We start from the raw sequence: 15,846 nt of genomic DNA, 5'->3' as shown, positions 1-15,846 counted from the left end.
TAAGACATGTTGCAGCAATGGCTGATGCCTCAAATGTGATCAGACTCTCCGTTTATCTTTCAGCAGGATGGGGCTCCACCCCATTTTCATTGTGAAGTTCATGGGTACTTGAACACAGAGCTGCCACATCAATGGATTGGCTGTGCTACAGAAAGGGACAACTGTTTCAAAAAGAATTACTTGATGTGCAGTCTAATGAGTAGAGAAAATTGACAGAGAGAAAATCGAAGAAAGGCAAAAGTAATGAGAAGTAGCAGAAATGACAACAGCGAGAAACTTAACATCAGGATTGATGGTCACAAAGTAGATGGAGTTAAGGAATTTTACTACCTAGGCAGCAAAATAACCCATGACAGATGGAGCAAGGAGGACATCAGAAGCATACTAGCACTGGCAAAAAGGGCATTCCTGGCCAAAATAGGTCTACGATATCAAACATAGGCCTTAACTTGAGGAAGAAATTTCTGAGAATGTACGTTTGGAGCACAGAATTTTACGTTAGTGAAAAATGGACTGTGGAAAAACTGGAACAAAAGAGAATTGAAGTATTTGATATGTGGTGCTATAGACGAATGTTGAAAATTAGGTAAACTGATAGGTAAGAAATGAGGTGGTCCTACGCAGAATTAGAGAGGAAAGGAATATGTGGAAAACACTGACAAGGAGAAGGGACACGATGACAGGACATCTGTTAAGGCATCAGGGAATGACATCCTTGATGTTACAGGGATATGTAGATGACAAAAACTGTATAGGAAGACAGAGATTGAAATACAGTCAGCAAATAATTGAGAATGTAGGTTGTGAGTGCTATTCTGAGACGTTTAATGTCTGGAGATTTTTACACCAGCCCCGCGGAGAGCCTTTATGCTGAGACTGCTGAACTCCACTGTCCAACTGGCGAGCTGTCCTACTGAGTCGTTACTCTAGTCATCTGTCTTCCATGCCTGCTCATCCGACTCATGCCCTTTTTTTTGACGCCTCCTTGGAATTAGGGTATGTAGGCCACCCTTCCTCTCTACTACCACTGGGAGTCCGCTTCCATCAACTGCTACATTCTCTTTCCTTCCAATTTCCTAAAACTTTCTTGACAAATGGGTGTAGGGCATAACCTTGGCTTTGTCCCCACACCTGCCTGTTCCATGACCTCTGTCAGCTTCCCAAGGATAGTCCCCCCCCCCTTGTAGTTTATCATTGGACATTAGCTGTTCTATGCGCACAAATGGAGGATGCCACATTTATTTACACAGGGGCACTGAAGTAAAAGGTGTCTCACCATCCCTGGTTGAGAGCAACAGGGACAAAGCAGGGGAGGATTTCCACTTAAAAGATGTCGATGGCAAAAAAAACAGTGCTCTATCTGGAGCCTAGTTAAAGTTACCTCCTCCTGATGACGAGGCCAGGAGGAAGAGGTCCAAGCGCAGGGAAGAGGTTTTATGTCCCATAATTTATTATCGGTAAGGATAGACCAATGTGTGTGCCATAAAAGAGCAACACAACAAAATAAAACGCTCTGCAGATTAGCTGAGGGAACCATTGCTGCTGATTTAACATTTGGTCTTTTATCCTTCCCTAAGTCACAGAATAGGTGCTTATGAGTGTAGCAGTTTTGTGGCCTTAAAAAAAAGGAGAAGGAGAAGAAGAAGAAGAAGCTACTCTGAGATGAAGAAGCCATAATGTAAGAATTTTGGCGTCACAAACTCCTGGCATCATTGTCGAACATGAAAGAGACTCACTAAAACTAAATGTGTTTTGTGCCATTCCTGTTCACAAAGTTTATGGACCTTTCTCTTTTGTGGAGCTAACTGTAACAGGAATGTCATACCTGGACATGCTGCAAAATTGCTTGTTTCCTCAACTTCACAATGATTCCAATGATTTCATTTTTATGCCTGATGGTGCCCCGCCTCACTTTCACCTTGATACGTGGCATTATCTTAACAACACCATCCCACAATATTGGACTGGAAGAGTTGGACAGCAACTGTATTCGGCCTTCCTGTCACCAGACCTTGTACTTCACCTCCCCCCTTCCCCCCTGTGGGGGTACTGTATCCCCAATTCACATCTTCTGTGACTTACTGAAAGCATTTTATTGTGTCAGTCATAATATTCTATTAGACACGTTAAGTTTCTATGGAATACATAGTTCAACAAATGCCTGGTTTAGTTCTTATTTAAGATACAGAATGCAGAAAGTTTCCCTGGGCTTTTGAGTAATACAAAGAGCGACATCCCATCATCTGCACGGGATGGGGGGGACAGTTCACCTAGTTTTTTACTGTCAACAGTACTGCATTTCCTATTAAGCTAGTGCACCAACAAGAAATAATAAACAGGATACACAATTATATGTTCTTAGGTGTGCATATTCATGAACACTTAAAACTTGAAAAAATCATATAGTTGACTGGCAGAAAGTTTAGGTTCAGCTACTTTTTCCCCAAAAGTAATTGCCAACTTTGGGGATGCAGAAGTAAATAAGTTAACATATTTTGCTTATCTCCAATCATTTATGTCTTATTGTATAATATTCTGGGTTAACTCCTCACTTAGGCAAAAAGCATTCACTGCACAAATGACAGTAGTTAGAATTATGAATGATGTTCACACAAGTACATGTTGCAGGTATCTCTCTAAGCAGCTGGCAATATTAACCACAGTTTCTCAGTACATTTGTTTACTTATAAAATATATTACCAACAACAGAGATATTCACATATACAACACCAGAAGCAAAAATTAGCTGCATTATTCTTTAATGAATCTAACTTTGTTACTGAAGGGGTGAAATAAACAGCTATAAACTCATTGACAAACTAAGCATGGAATTAAAATGTATGCCAAACAGCAAAAAAGTTTTCAAATGAAGGTTAAAGAGATTTGTCCTAAACAACTTTTTATATACCACAGAGAAGTTCTTGAGTAAATAAAATTAGTCTTTAACAAAGCTGTAAATGGCCAGCATGCAGCCATATAAAATAATTTTTTTCTGAATGTAATTGGATAGATTAAAAATCTGCTCTCCAAGTGACATCTGGCAGAAGGGTTGAAGGGGAAGGAATAGGGGTGAAGGGGAAGGAATAGGGGTTAAGGGAAAGGACTGTGAAGGTTTAGGAAAAGGAGTAGAGTCCAGAAAAGCCACCGTGGTTCTGGGTGATTTTTATGAACTCTACCCCTTTTCCTAAATCTCACCAGTCCTTTCCCTAGGAGAAGGGATAGTGGTGTAAAGCTGGGAGGAGAGAAGAGGATGCCTTTCTGGCAGGGCATGCAGTGACTAGATTGCCAACAGGCACAGCGTCAGGAGGCTGTAGGGCAGGGAGTTGGAGGTGGAACGGAGCGGGAAAGGAGGGAAGTGAGGAAAGATGGTCGGGTGTGTTGGAAGTGGATGGCACACAAAGAGGCTGGGAGACAAGAACAGGGAGGAGATGACAGGACAAAGGGAATGGAAACTGCTAGGTGAAGGATGTGGGGACAGCATGTTACTATACGTTGAGGCCAGTATAATTTCAGGAGAGGAGAATGTGTTGTAACTGTAACTCCCATCTGAGAAGATGATGTGGAGGGGAGGCTCCAGATGGGTCAGGTAGTGAAGCAGCCATTACAATCAAGTGTTTTATGTTAAGTTGCATTTTGTGCCACAAGGTGGTCTACACTGCTGGGACACAGTTTGGCAGTGGCCATTCATCCTGGTGGACAGTTGACTGGTAGTCACAACAACATAAAAAGCTATGCAATGATTGCAACAGAGCTGGTACCTGACATGGTTGCTTTCGCACGTGGCCCGGCAAGTGATGGTGTAGAATGAGCCTATAATGGGACTGTGTGGGTGGATAGGGCAGATCTTGCACTTGGGTCTTCTACAAGGATATGGTCCTTGTGGCAAGGGATTGGGATTAGGAATGACATAGCAATAGATGAAGACGATGTGGAGGTTGGGTGGGTGGTAGAACGCCACTTTAGGAGGGGTGGGAAGGGTCTCTGGTTGGATGTCCCTCATTTCAGGGCACGATGATAGGTAACCAAAGCCCTGGCAAAGGATGTGCTTCAGTTGTTCCATCCAGGATGGCATTGGCCCAAAAAGTGGGCACTCCTTTGTGGCTGGTTCTTGGGGGTGGTGGGAGAATTGCAGGCGTGAAGGGAAATGGCATGGGAGATCTGTTTGCTGGCTAGGTCTGGGGGATAGTGCCTGTCTGTGAAGGTCTTGGTGTCACACACAGCATACTGGGCAAGGGAGTTCTTTGTCACTGTAGATACGTCATCCCAAGTTGGCCAGACTGTATGGAAGGGATTTTTTGGTGTGGAAGTGATGACGGCTATCAAAATGCAGGTATTGTTGGTGGGTTTAATGTGGACCAAGACGTGGATGGAGCCATCAGAGAGGAGGAGGTCAACATCCATGAAGGTAGCACACTGGGTCGAGGAGGACCAGATGAAGCGGACGGGAGATAAGGTGCTGAGGTTGTGAAGGAATGAAGGCAAGGCATATTGGCCCTGAGTCCAGATCATGAAGATGTCATCACTGAACCTGAACCACACCAGGGGTCTGAGGTTTTGGGAAGCTAGGAAAGGATGGCCCATAAACAGGTTTACATATGAGGGTGCCAGGTGGGTGCCCATGCCTGTACTATGGATTTGTCTGTACACCTTCCCTTCCAAGGACAAGTAGTTGTGAGTTGGTATAAAGTTAGAAATTTCACTTTTGCTAGCTTAAAAAAATGAAAAGGCTGTATTCAAATATCTTCTAAGAAGAAGCACGTGACTGAAAATAATATATTGTTGTCCAAGTAACAGTTTGGGTTCCTTACGGCTTCCAATATAGAGAAGGCTGTTTATACGTACAGTGAGAATGTACTTAATTAATTAGGTAACAATTTAGAGGCTAGTGGCATTTGCTGTGACTTGTCGAAAGCCTTTGACTGTGTGAATCACAGCATTCTCTTGAGTAAATTAGAATATTATGGTGTCACCAATAGTGCTGTGAAATGGTTTGAGTCTTACCTAACTAACAGGAAACAAAGAGTGTTGTTGCGAGAAATCTATGGAGTACGCACTCGGTCTTAATCTGATTAGAAATTTATAATATGTGGTCCTCAAGGTTCCATCCTGGATCCTTTGCTGTCTGTTACATTGCCAGATGCTAAGTTTGTTTTGTTTGCACATTATACAAACATTGCAAGAAATAGCAAGTCATGTACAGATACAGAAATGGGTGCTAATCAAGTTTTCACTAACATTAATAAATGGTATAAAGCTAATTCATTGTCATTAAAATCTGAAAAGACCCACTGTACGCAGTTCAATACCTGTAAGATGATGTAAAGGAATTTATGAATATAAAACCAACTGACATTAATTTTTAAGGTTTTCATTATGTGATGTCATTCACTGTAATTATTTATTATTTTATTGTTCCTGCTATCATTTCTAGGTTCTATTTGGAATATGCAATACCTACTAAGTTTTAAGGTATTACTGAAGGAAAATGTAATATGCTATCAATGTAAAATGCCTATTCCACCTCAGGTGGTCAATGGTAAATAAAAAATCTAATCTGAATTACGAATTCCAGGCTCATATACAGAGAAGAGATGTCCTCTTAACAAGTAGTCTGATGTCCACGTCCCTTACTTATGATCCAAAAGCATGTGAATCCTCCTCCATCTTTATTCATTATTTGAATACTTCATCCACTTGTAAGCAGATCCAATAAGGCAGTAACATAAAAATTATTTATTTACATAATACAAAACAACTTTATAAAATTTTACCTGCTTAAAGGAGGTTATTTGTCGTACATAATTAGCCGTTATCTTTCTCACTGGCTAACTTGTTATTGACCATTTCTTTAAACTGACTTAAGATTCTGTTCTCACGTTTCTGTCTTTCTTCCTTACTAAACATGGCAAGTGCTCGTTTCTCATCTGCTGAATATATCTGATTCTCCTTACGTATACGCACAGCTTCCATACGTCGATGTCTGAAATATAAAGACGGTTAAATGCATATACTGCTCAGTACAAGATAATGTTTTAAAACTTTCTCAGACTGCATAGGAAAACAAGCTTATACTAGTTAGAGGAAAGAAAAGGCACACATGACTGGTATGAAAAATATGTATCAGTTTAACAAAAAGGTATTATCTGGACAATAAATGAAGAAATACACTGATGGCAAAAGAAACTGCAACACTAAGAAGGAGTTGTGTGACATAAACGAAAGTTGGTAGACTTGTCTCTACATCTGCAAGACGAGTGTATTCAAATTTCGTGCCGTTCACATTAGAATGGCGGTAGTAGCACCGCTATGTGGATGCAACTCAGGTTTGCTTTAAATACATGCTGTAGTGGTATTGAGCATTAGTTACCTTTAAGACTGCACATGGTGAGTTGATGTTAGATAAAAATGCCTATAAGGCAACAAAGATACCATTATGAATACCTCACTAAGTTTGAACAAGGTCATGTAAAAGGGCTACAAGTCACTGGATGTTCCTTCTGCGATACTGCAGAAAGACTTGGCAGTGGTGTAGCTACTGTGCACAATTGCTGGCAGTGGTTGTCACGGGAATGAATGGTCACAAGAAGACCACGCTCTGGATGGCCATGTGGCACTACCGAGAGGGGAGACCACTGTGTTCGGCAACTGACTCTGGTGCACTGTACAGAATCTGCAGCAGCAATCTGATGGGCAGTTGGCTCACAGTGACACAACAAACTGCTACAAATCAGTTACTTCAAGTACAGCTCCGAGCCAGATGTCCTGTAGCATGCATTCCACTGACCCCAAACCACTGCCATTTGCAACTTCGGCGGTGTCAAGTGAGAGTTCATTGGAGGGCAGGGCAGAAGTCTGTTGCATTTTCTGATGAAAGTGGTGCTGCCTCGGTGTCAGTGATGGCCATGTGTGGGTTAGGAGGCAGCTGGTTGAGGAAGCCAGTTGAGGGCCTGCAACCTACCTGTCTGCATTCTAGACAATCTGGACCTACATCTCGAGTTATGTTCGGTGGCATGATTTCATATGACAGCAGGAGCACTCTCATGATTATCCCACACACCCTGAATTCAAAACTGTACATCACCCGGTAAGTCAATCTATTGTGCTCCCATTAATGAACAGCATTAGAGGGGGTGTTTTCCAACAGGATAATGCCTGCCCACATACTGCTATTGTACCCCAATATACTTTACAGTGTGTCAACAGGATCCCTTGGCCTGCTCGATCACCATTTCTGCCTTAAATTGAGCATAAATGGGACACCATCGGATGCCAACTCCAGCGTCATCTACAACTAGCATTAACCATCCCTGTATTGATTGTCTGAGCGCAACAGGCATGAAACTCCATCTTGCAAAATGACATCTGGCACTTGTACAACACGATCCGTACACATTTGCACCCAACATTCTGGCAGTTACACAGGTTATTAATGTACCAGCATTTCACATTTGCAATGGCGTATCTTGCTTACATTAACCTGTGATCTTACAGTGTTAATACATTTAATATGTTACCTAGACAAATGTACTCCCGAAATTCCATTACTCTACATTAATTATTTTTTGGTGTTGCAATTTTTTTTTTTTGCCAGTGAGCACACATTTAATATTTGATGAAGCATTTTCAGCCATACTTTATTATATTAAATATTGGAATGGAAGAAAAATCTTAGAAATATTAGTTCTTAAGTTCCAACATAAATGTTCAATGAAATGGTTTTGCACATAATAACTTCTCTCCCTCCCCATAAACATGAAATTTCTAGCAGATGGCAAAATCATGCTGTCCATATGGCATATGGGCGTATAACAGCTCTTTCATCTCATAAACAAAGAAGCTGATATGTGAGATGAAGTTCCAATGAAATATGAATAAAATATTTAGAGACTGGACTGTTTTTAATTTACTTCTATGTATGGTCGATATGATATAAGGGATTGAATACTCAGGTGTATGATATATAGGTCAAAGAAGTAGAAAGTACAGAAAAAAATTGGTCATTTTATAACACCACATATGTACAACAACAACAACAACAACACAATTAAGTAAAACAGAAGAATAGGTCACGAGTTAATTTCAACCTCGCAACCAATGGGAGGATTAGGTCCATGTCTGGTGGATATTTGCAGAATGTAGCACATGTCAAACGGGCTGGATAGTGACCCTTCACAGCCTCTAAACAGCGACTGCTCAAGCAACTAATCTCTTGAAGCCAAAAAGAGGAAAGAAAGGGCTCCTAATTATGGGAGATTAGATGTCTAATGTATTTTCTTAAAGATAAAAAGTATCATGGGAGGGAATGGAACTGGCATGTAATTGTTATACATTTCAGGAGGAATTATTCACCGAGTAGAGCGCCATCTTGAGAGCAAAAGAAAGGATGGGGTGCAGTCAGCTGTACATATTGTTTTATCACTTATAACCTGAACCCACAGTTCCAGAGACTGGCAAATATGATGAAACAACTAGCCTCATTCTGGCAGTTTCAAGATGGGTGGCAGTCTACTTTACTGTCCTCAGGAAGATCTGGGCTGAACTATAGGATGGAGGATTTTAGGCTTCCCATCAATAGCTCAGGTGTGCACTAGACATCAGGGCTAGCCCATTAAGTGGCAGACAAAGTGTATAGTGTCCATGGGGACTTTTTTCGTTAACAAAGTTATGAGAACCCTAAATAAACTCACATGACTCTGTAAATCAAATAAAGAATCAAATCACACATTAGATGAACAGCAATGTCATGAACATAGATGACAAGTGCCAAATTTTTCATAGAACACAGAACTCTTCCAAAAAAGTATGTGCACCTTAATTATACCTGAGTTGACTGAAATCACAGGTATAAAGTTTAAAATTTTGTTAATGAGATTTGAATATGTATTTGGACAGTAAACAAAAGCATTAGGTCTGTTCAGGTAAAAATTGAATCTGACATAATTTATTTGGACTTAATAAGGGGTCAAGATTTGCTCAGATTAGTAATTAAATGCTTTAGTAATCCACAGATTCAACTACAACTTGAAATCTTTCAAAGACATTCTAAGTTCAATAGCAAGGAAGTGTCCCAAACATACAATACCTACATACTCAGCAGTATTCAATTAAGTCATGAAACAGTACTTAATAGATTCTCCTACATTAGTCTCAGACAACTAACTCAATAGCTGGCAAGTAAAATAAGTAATTGAGATTTTAAATATTGCCAGTCCAGTTGCAATAATTTTCTTTCTTTTACTTAGTTGTGGAGTTTCCAGTCTTCCTCATGTACAAATAAATAAATAATTTAGATCTTTTATGTATCGTCAGTAAAGAGATAGGATAGTAGCAGATCATAGCAGATAGTAGATAGTAAAGAAATAGGATACCATTAATATTATGTTGACAATAGTTACCAAAGCAAGAAGTCTACTATGGCACACTTTATATTTGCAACAGCAAATTAGTAATATCCAATGTCTCACCTACAAAATTACATAAGAAAAGTTACAGTTCCAAGTTTTGACACGTCACCCATTTAGGACAGTAATAATATTTCCCATGTATAGAGGTAACAGCAATAGCAGAAAAAAGGTTTCTGACTGACTAAGTTGTCTTCACCAAGTGCTGCAAGCACATGTAAGACCACTAGAACAGTCATCAAAGTAATGAATACAAAAATGAAATCATTAACTGAGTTGGATATTCAAATCCACAGTGTTTACTTATTGGTTTCCACTCCTTACTATTACTGGTTTGACATACATTACATTGCTATTACTGGATACATAAAGAAGGTTCCAACGTTCTGAAAGTGAAAGTGAAAGTCTACAATCAATGTGTTTTACTAGTTTTGACTCATAGCAAAGTGACATTTAATTTAAATACAGTAATCGTTAAAAAATATGGATTGTTCAAAGACCAATGAAGAGATATATGTTGTGAAAACTACCAAACAAATCAAGAAACATGCAATACGTAGTTATACCTGCAATTTGTATGAAATGGACGTATGTGGGACATTTATAGAGATAAGCGCATGGAACATAGATCAAGCATGCTTTTACTGAATCACATGTGCAGAAAAAGATTGTGTCTACAGCCTAATGGAACACAGGCAAATAACATTAGAAATGTTTTGGCTTTTATTCAGCAGTGAATGTCAAACGACTGATGGCTCTGACAGTGGCAGCATAAAGAAAATATGTTATCTGAAGCTGCTGTTGTGTACATAGTATGGGTAGGTACATCTTATCCTGCTATTGCACACTACTCTTGTGCATGATTGGACAATCCAATTGTTATTGTCGTGAGCACTGCAGCTCATCTGAAATATGCTCACTTGAGCTAAGACAAGCTTCTGGAACAGATGTAAAAATCCAATCATTCTAATTTCATCCAGCCACTTTGTTGCAGCCCCTGGTTTAAGAACAGAAACATTGTAATAAGGCCATGCAAGCAGTGGGTTTCACATGCCATTGTGTCAAAGGTGTACCACAAGTATGCCTAGTTAGGCAGCAATGTTGTCACAACAGAAATTTCCATTTGCTATGGTGGTTTCTAACAACTGGTAGACAGCCATTTTAATGTTGGGTGATAACAACTGGCATAGCCATATCATCTAGAGTGACCATTCCATGGAGTTCATAAACCACTCATCAAATGGTACATGTGCAAAGGCTTACCACAATATGGTGCTTGGAACAAGGGAAAATGTCACCTGTATTGATAGTTGTCGTACATACCTGCAGTAGGGTACCCACATGTAAAAAATACACGAGAATGTGTTTCACTTGATGATCAAGTGCTGCTCAGGTAGGTGATGAGGTTATTAGTGTGTGGGAGATGATTAAATCAGATGACGTAGTACTCCTGATACATCTACCAGTGTGTCTCAATGAGAAACAACACAGGTACCGATGCCAAATTGTGTGTATCCGTTTGTACTCCTACAGGGTTCTCAGCAACAAAATGTGTCACCCCATCACTCACAAATTATGACAGAATGGTTGGAGGTACACTACAACAGAAATATTGGTGCTTGTGAGGCCCACAGGTGACCTCATTCACAGAGAGAATATCTGGGGTGCCACTGTTTGAGATATGTGTGTCTCACAGTCAGCACTGAGTGCTGACCAATCTCCATAGAGATGTGGATGGATGTTAAATAGCCTCTGATCAAGCTCCCCCCACCGTCCACAATACCTTTGGTGTCACGGAACACACCACACAGCCAACATCAAGGGAAGGGGATGCGATGTATTAGTACAGGTAAGAATATTTAAATGTCCATGAGTGTACACTCTCATGCACACTTGAGAGGGATGTATAGTATCTGCCAAAATTTCTTTCAGAGTTTGTATTCACTCTATGAGCCACTGCAACTGCTTCATCTTGCATGACCTCAGTAAAACAAAGTAGTTTAATGGAGTTATAATGTGTGAGAGAGGACAGCCACTCTTTCACTTTAACTTCTAATTGCATTACAACAATCCCGCTGTTAGTACGAACTAAGATAGTCTGCATCCTATTGGTTTTTATAAACTCACACACACACTCATTATGCTCATCAACATCTCGAGTTGTATTTGGTAAGAGATAAAGCACAGCTATATTTTTATAATGTTCTAAACATTGATGCTGATTTCAATTTAGGTAACTTAAATCCTGTTTTGCAGTAATATACCATGTCACTAGAGTTTTAACAACAGTACATGTTGATACTTATTAACAAACAACAAAAAAGATCTCTCCAGATGCTATATGATTTCAAAATCAATAATGACATGTTTCAAAACAAATTGTAACTAGCCAATGGTAACTGCTTTTAGAAATATGTTGTACTCTTTAGAGCTATTGAGATTTAGATAGTTGAATGTAAAAGGCAATAAATAAAAAAGCACTGAAAGAAAAAGACTGTATTTAGAAAATACAGACCTGCTACCACTCATTACATAGCCAACAGCTTCAAAGGAAGCTATCTGATCAGAAGTTAGACCAATTTCTCCTCTACGAGGTATTCGTTTGCCTTCAGCAACATAAGCAGCCATGGCTGCTCCTTCTCCAGGTAACAAGGCTTTACCATAATCTTTCTGTGACAGGGTCACATGCTGTTTCTGTACAGGGCCCACCATTCCATCTTCATCATCACTGCCTGACCCATCTACTTCTGGAAATGAGAAAAAGGTATGCTGATGGAACATTTATAAAACAAAACACTTTATTCCACAATTTTTTGAAATCAGTATCAGCGTACACACCCAGAGAAGGAAGCAGCACCAAAATTGAAAACATACTATCAGTATGCATGCGACAGCATGCAATACCTGACAAGTTCCAAAAAGTCGCACATTTGGAATTCTTCTGGGGCTCAATCTCGGGTTCTCTTGGTGATGGACAGATAGGTTCAACTGTTTTGGATTTCCCTGGGGCTTGGGACCATTTCTACACCCAACAGACTATTCTACAGGACAGGGTCAAAGTATGAATATCACACAATTCTTCCTCCTTAGCCAAACTGAATAAATCATTTGGTTCTTCTAGCATTGGATGTAGTCTATTGTGGGCATTAAGTGGCTTTGAAGGCACCATTAGTTCATGGGCAGTTGCTCAGAAACCCCCCACCCCCACACAAAAGAAATGAAAAAAAAATCTTAGCACTTTTTAATACAAAAACTGAGCTGCAGATTCCAGGATGGCTATGCACGGCAAGTTATTGATATCTTTACTATATACTCCTAAGATCCTGATCTCCAAGAGCCTCGAAAACTCTAATGATATATTTATTTGATTCAGAGATGCAGAGGTTCAATTTCATTCCACTTCTACACATAAAATATGTGCATAAAATCCGGTTTGAGGCAAAATCTAAATAATAAATAACCACAGCAAATTGCTCAGATTTTAATGGTATATTCTCAAGGCATTTATCTACAAGTGCCGTCTTCTCTTTATCAAAAATCTTTGTTATCTCTTGAGCAGTTGCTTAGAGAACCCCAAAACTAATCATTTTTACCATTTTTTTCGCACCAAAACCGAGCTGCAGATTCCACAATGGCCATGCAGCAAATGGCTGAAATTTTTAAGGTTTATTCTTAATATATCAATCTCAAACAACATTGAAAATTTACTTGATGTCTTTGTCCACTTCTGAGATACAGAGGTTCACAGTTAACCTACTTTTACACATAAAACACAAACGTGTGAGGCAAAAACATAGTTTATAAAGTGACGTAGCACACAGAAATATTCTTAAACTGTCTCCATTATCATCAGAAGGGTTCTGGGAACCCCGTGTTACAGTACTGAAGCAAATGCAAAATTTTTGTGCAAGTAAAATCCTGGCTGAGGTGTAAAATTAGTTTTGCATTATTTCTGTTTCACATAAGTAAACTATCAAAATTTTACTGATGATAAGTTCCTTCCACATGAGTGACGTTTCCTGCTTTAGCAGGAAAAATGAAGTGAAGCATCAGAAAAATGCTCCTATCAGAGCACAGAAAGAGCAAATATAATTCTGTTAAAAGACTCCGTCTGACAAATGGGGTACCAGTTGCCTCATTCTACATTCCTTGGCACCCTTAAAAATTTTCCCACATTCTGCATGCACACATATTCATACTTTTTTATGATGAGAGTGAAGGAGAGAGTGGCAGCAGGAGAGAGACGAAAAAGTAATAAATGTAGTAAGATGGTACACAGTGGCTGTGGTATAGAGCGAGTGAAGGAGACAATGGCAATGTAAGAGAAAGAGAAGAAAACAGTGGCACTGGAACTTAGTTGACAGTGACAGAACAATGCTAGAAAAGGAGTGAAGGTGATGGTGCCAGTGGGACAGGAATAAAGAGAAGGAGAAAGTGGAAGTGGGTGAGATATCATAGCAGAATGAAGGAGACTTTATTTGTGAGACAGGGTGTAGTGACAGTTGGAGAGAGACACAAAAGGATATGACAATGACTTTGGCTGAATGAGGGAGAGAGAATGGGTACGTGGGAATAGATGAGTATGAGCGACTTACAGTGATGGACTAGTGGGTGTCAGCAAGTTTCAGTTAGGGGAGCTTGTGGGAATGAAAGATGAACTGCATTTTAACAAGCGTGTGAACATGTTTGAATGCAAAAATTTTTTAGAAAAATTTTATAGGTGCTGATGAAGGTAGAATGAGGCAGCTGGTTCTCTACTTTTCAGTCAAAGACTTTTAATCATGAGTATATTAGTTTATCTTATAAGCCGATAGGAACATTTTCCCGCTGTTATTATTTATAGTAAAGTGTACATTTTTACAGCTACGTACAAGACAACAAGTTAAATTACATAAATTCCTTATTCTGAATCTTTACTTTTGCATCAATATCCATGACATTCAAGACATGGTTTGCATTAAAAGGATGATGATTTGAATGGTGGGCTAAATTTTATGATTTATTTCTGAGTTGATCCTGGCAATTACTATGATTTTAACTTCTTGCAATGATTTATGTATATAAAAATTTTGCACCACAGTTTGCATTTCATATCTAATATTCAATCTCCCGACAACTGACTGGTTGGACTGTTGACAGTGTAACTAAAAGATAGATTGCTACTTACTGTAATGATAACACATTAAGTTGCAGACAGGTACAATTAAAAGACACTTACACATTAGCTTCAGCCACATCCTTCATCAGAAAAAGAAAGAGAAACACATACCATCCATTCACAGAAGCAAGCACACCTCATGCCCACATGACCACCAGCTCCGGCAGGTCAGACCAGAATGTAAATCGGTATTCTTCAGGAGAATGCTACTTCTGCTGCTGAGAACTCAGCAGCAGAAGCATAGTCTCCTGAAGATGGTGATCTGTTGGATCACCAAAATATTGAATCGCGTTGATTTTAGAATCCAACAGCAAGCCCAAAGAGACTCCACCAGATTATTCTCACAATACCATACCCCCAATTCATCTTCATTTATTTCCCCTTCTCTTTCTGTAAAATTCTATCCAAGTTTGTTTGCCTTGTAGAGCCCCTACATATTCCTTCCACCTTTCAGCTTTCACTTCTTTGCATAGTCCTTGATTAATCTACATCTACATTTACATGAATACTCTGCAAATTATACTTATGTGCCTGGCAGAGGATTCATTGACCCACCTTCACAATAGTTCTCTATCATTCCATTCTCTAACAGCACTCAGAAAAAATGAACACCTATATCTTCTCAGGAGAGCTCTGATTTCCCTTCTTTTATTATTATGATCGTTTCTCCCTATGGCGTCAACAAAATATTTTCACACTGGGAGGAGAAATTTGGTGATTGAAATTTCATGAGAAGATCCCGTCACAACTAGAAACAGCTTTGTTTTAATGATGTCCACCCCAAATCCTGTCTCGCATCCATGACACACTCTCCCCTATTTCTTGATAATACAAAACGGGTTGCTCTTCTTTGACTTTTCTTGATTTTCTCCGTTGGTCCTATCTGGCAAGGATTCCACACTGCGCAGTACTCCTAAAGAAGTTGGACAAGTGTAGTGTAGGCAGTCTCTTCAGTAGATCTGTTGCATCTTCTAAGAGTTCTGCCAATAAATTGCAGTCTTTGCTTCACCTTCTCCACAACTTTTTGCAATTTAAGTTGTTCATAATTGTAATTCCTAAGTATTTAGCAGAATTACTGGCCTTTAGATCTGATTGATTTATTGTGCAATCAAAGTTTAATGGATTCCTTTTAGCACTCATATGAATTACTTCACACTTTTCATTATTTAGGGTCAATTGCCAATTTTTGCACCTTACAGGTATCTTTTCTAAATTGTTTTGCAGTTGGTTTTGATCTTCTGATGACTTTACTAGACAATAAATGATAGCATCATCTGCAAGCACTCT

General features: G+C 39.4%; 1 protein-coding gene across 1 annotated transcript in view; it reads right to left on the bottom strand.

Annotated features, from left to right (window-relative positions):
* The window catches only part of LOC126284150 (NKAP family protein CG6066-like), a 64,610-nt gene that overhangs the window by 6,978 nt on the left and 41,786 nt on the right, over nucleotides 1–15,846 (bottom strand). The window contains exons 4-5 of the mRNA XM_049982875.1: nucleotides 11,917–12,148; nucleotides 5,772–5,980 (exon numbers count right to left, since the gene is read on the bottom strand). Coding sequence (XP_049838832.1) covers nucleotides 5,803–5,980; nucleotides 11,917–12,148 — 410 coding nt within the window. The 3' untranslated portion in view covers nucleotides 5,772–5,802. The remainder of the gene's footprint in view (nucleotides 1–5,771; nucleotides 5,981–11,916; nucleotides 12,149–15,846) is intronic.

This window comes from Schistocerca gregaria, chromosome 1 (assembly GCF_023897955.1).
Source record: "Schistocerca gregaria isolate iqSchGreg1 chromosome 1, iqSchGreg1.2, whole genome shotgun sequence".
Taxonomy (NCBI): Eukaryota; Metazoa; Arthropoda; class Insecta; order Orthoptera; family Acrididae; genus Schistocerca; species Schistocerca gregaria.
The sequence above is the reverse complement of the archived record's forward strand: the minus strand, read 5'-3'. Positions and strand labels throughout refer to the sequence as shown.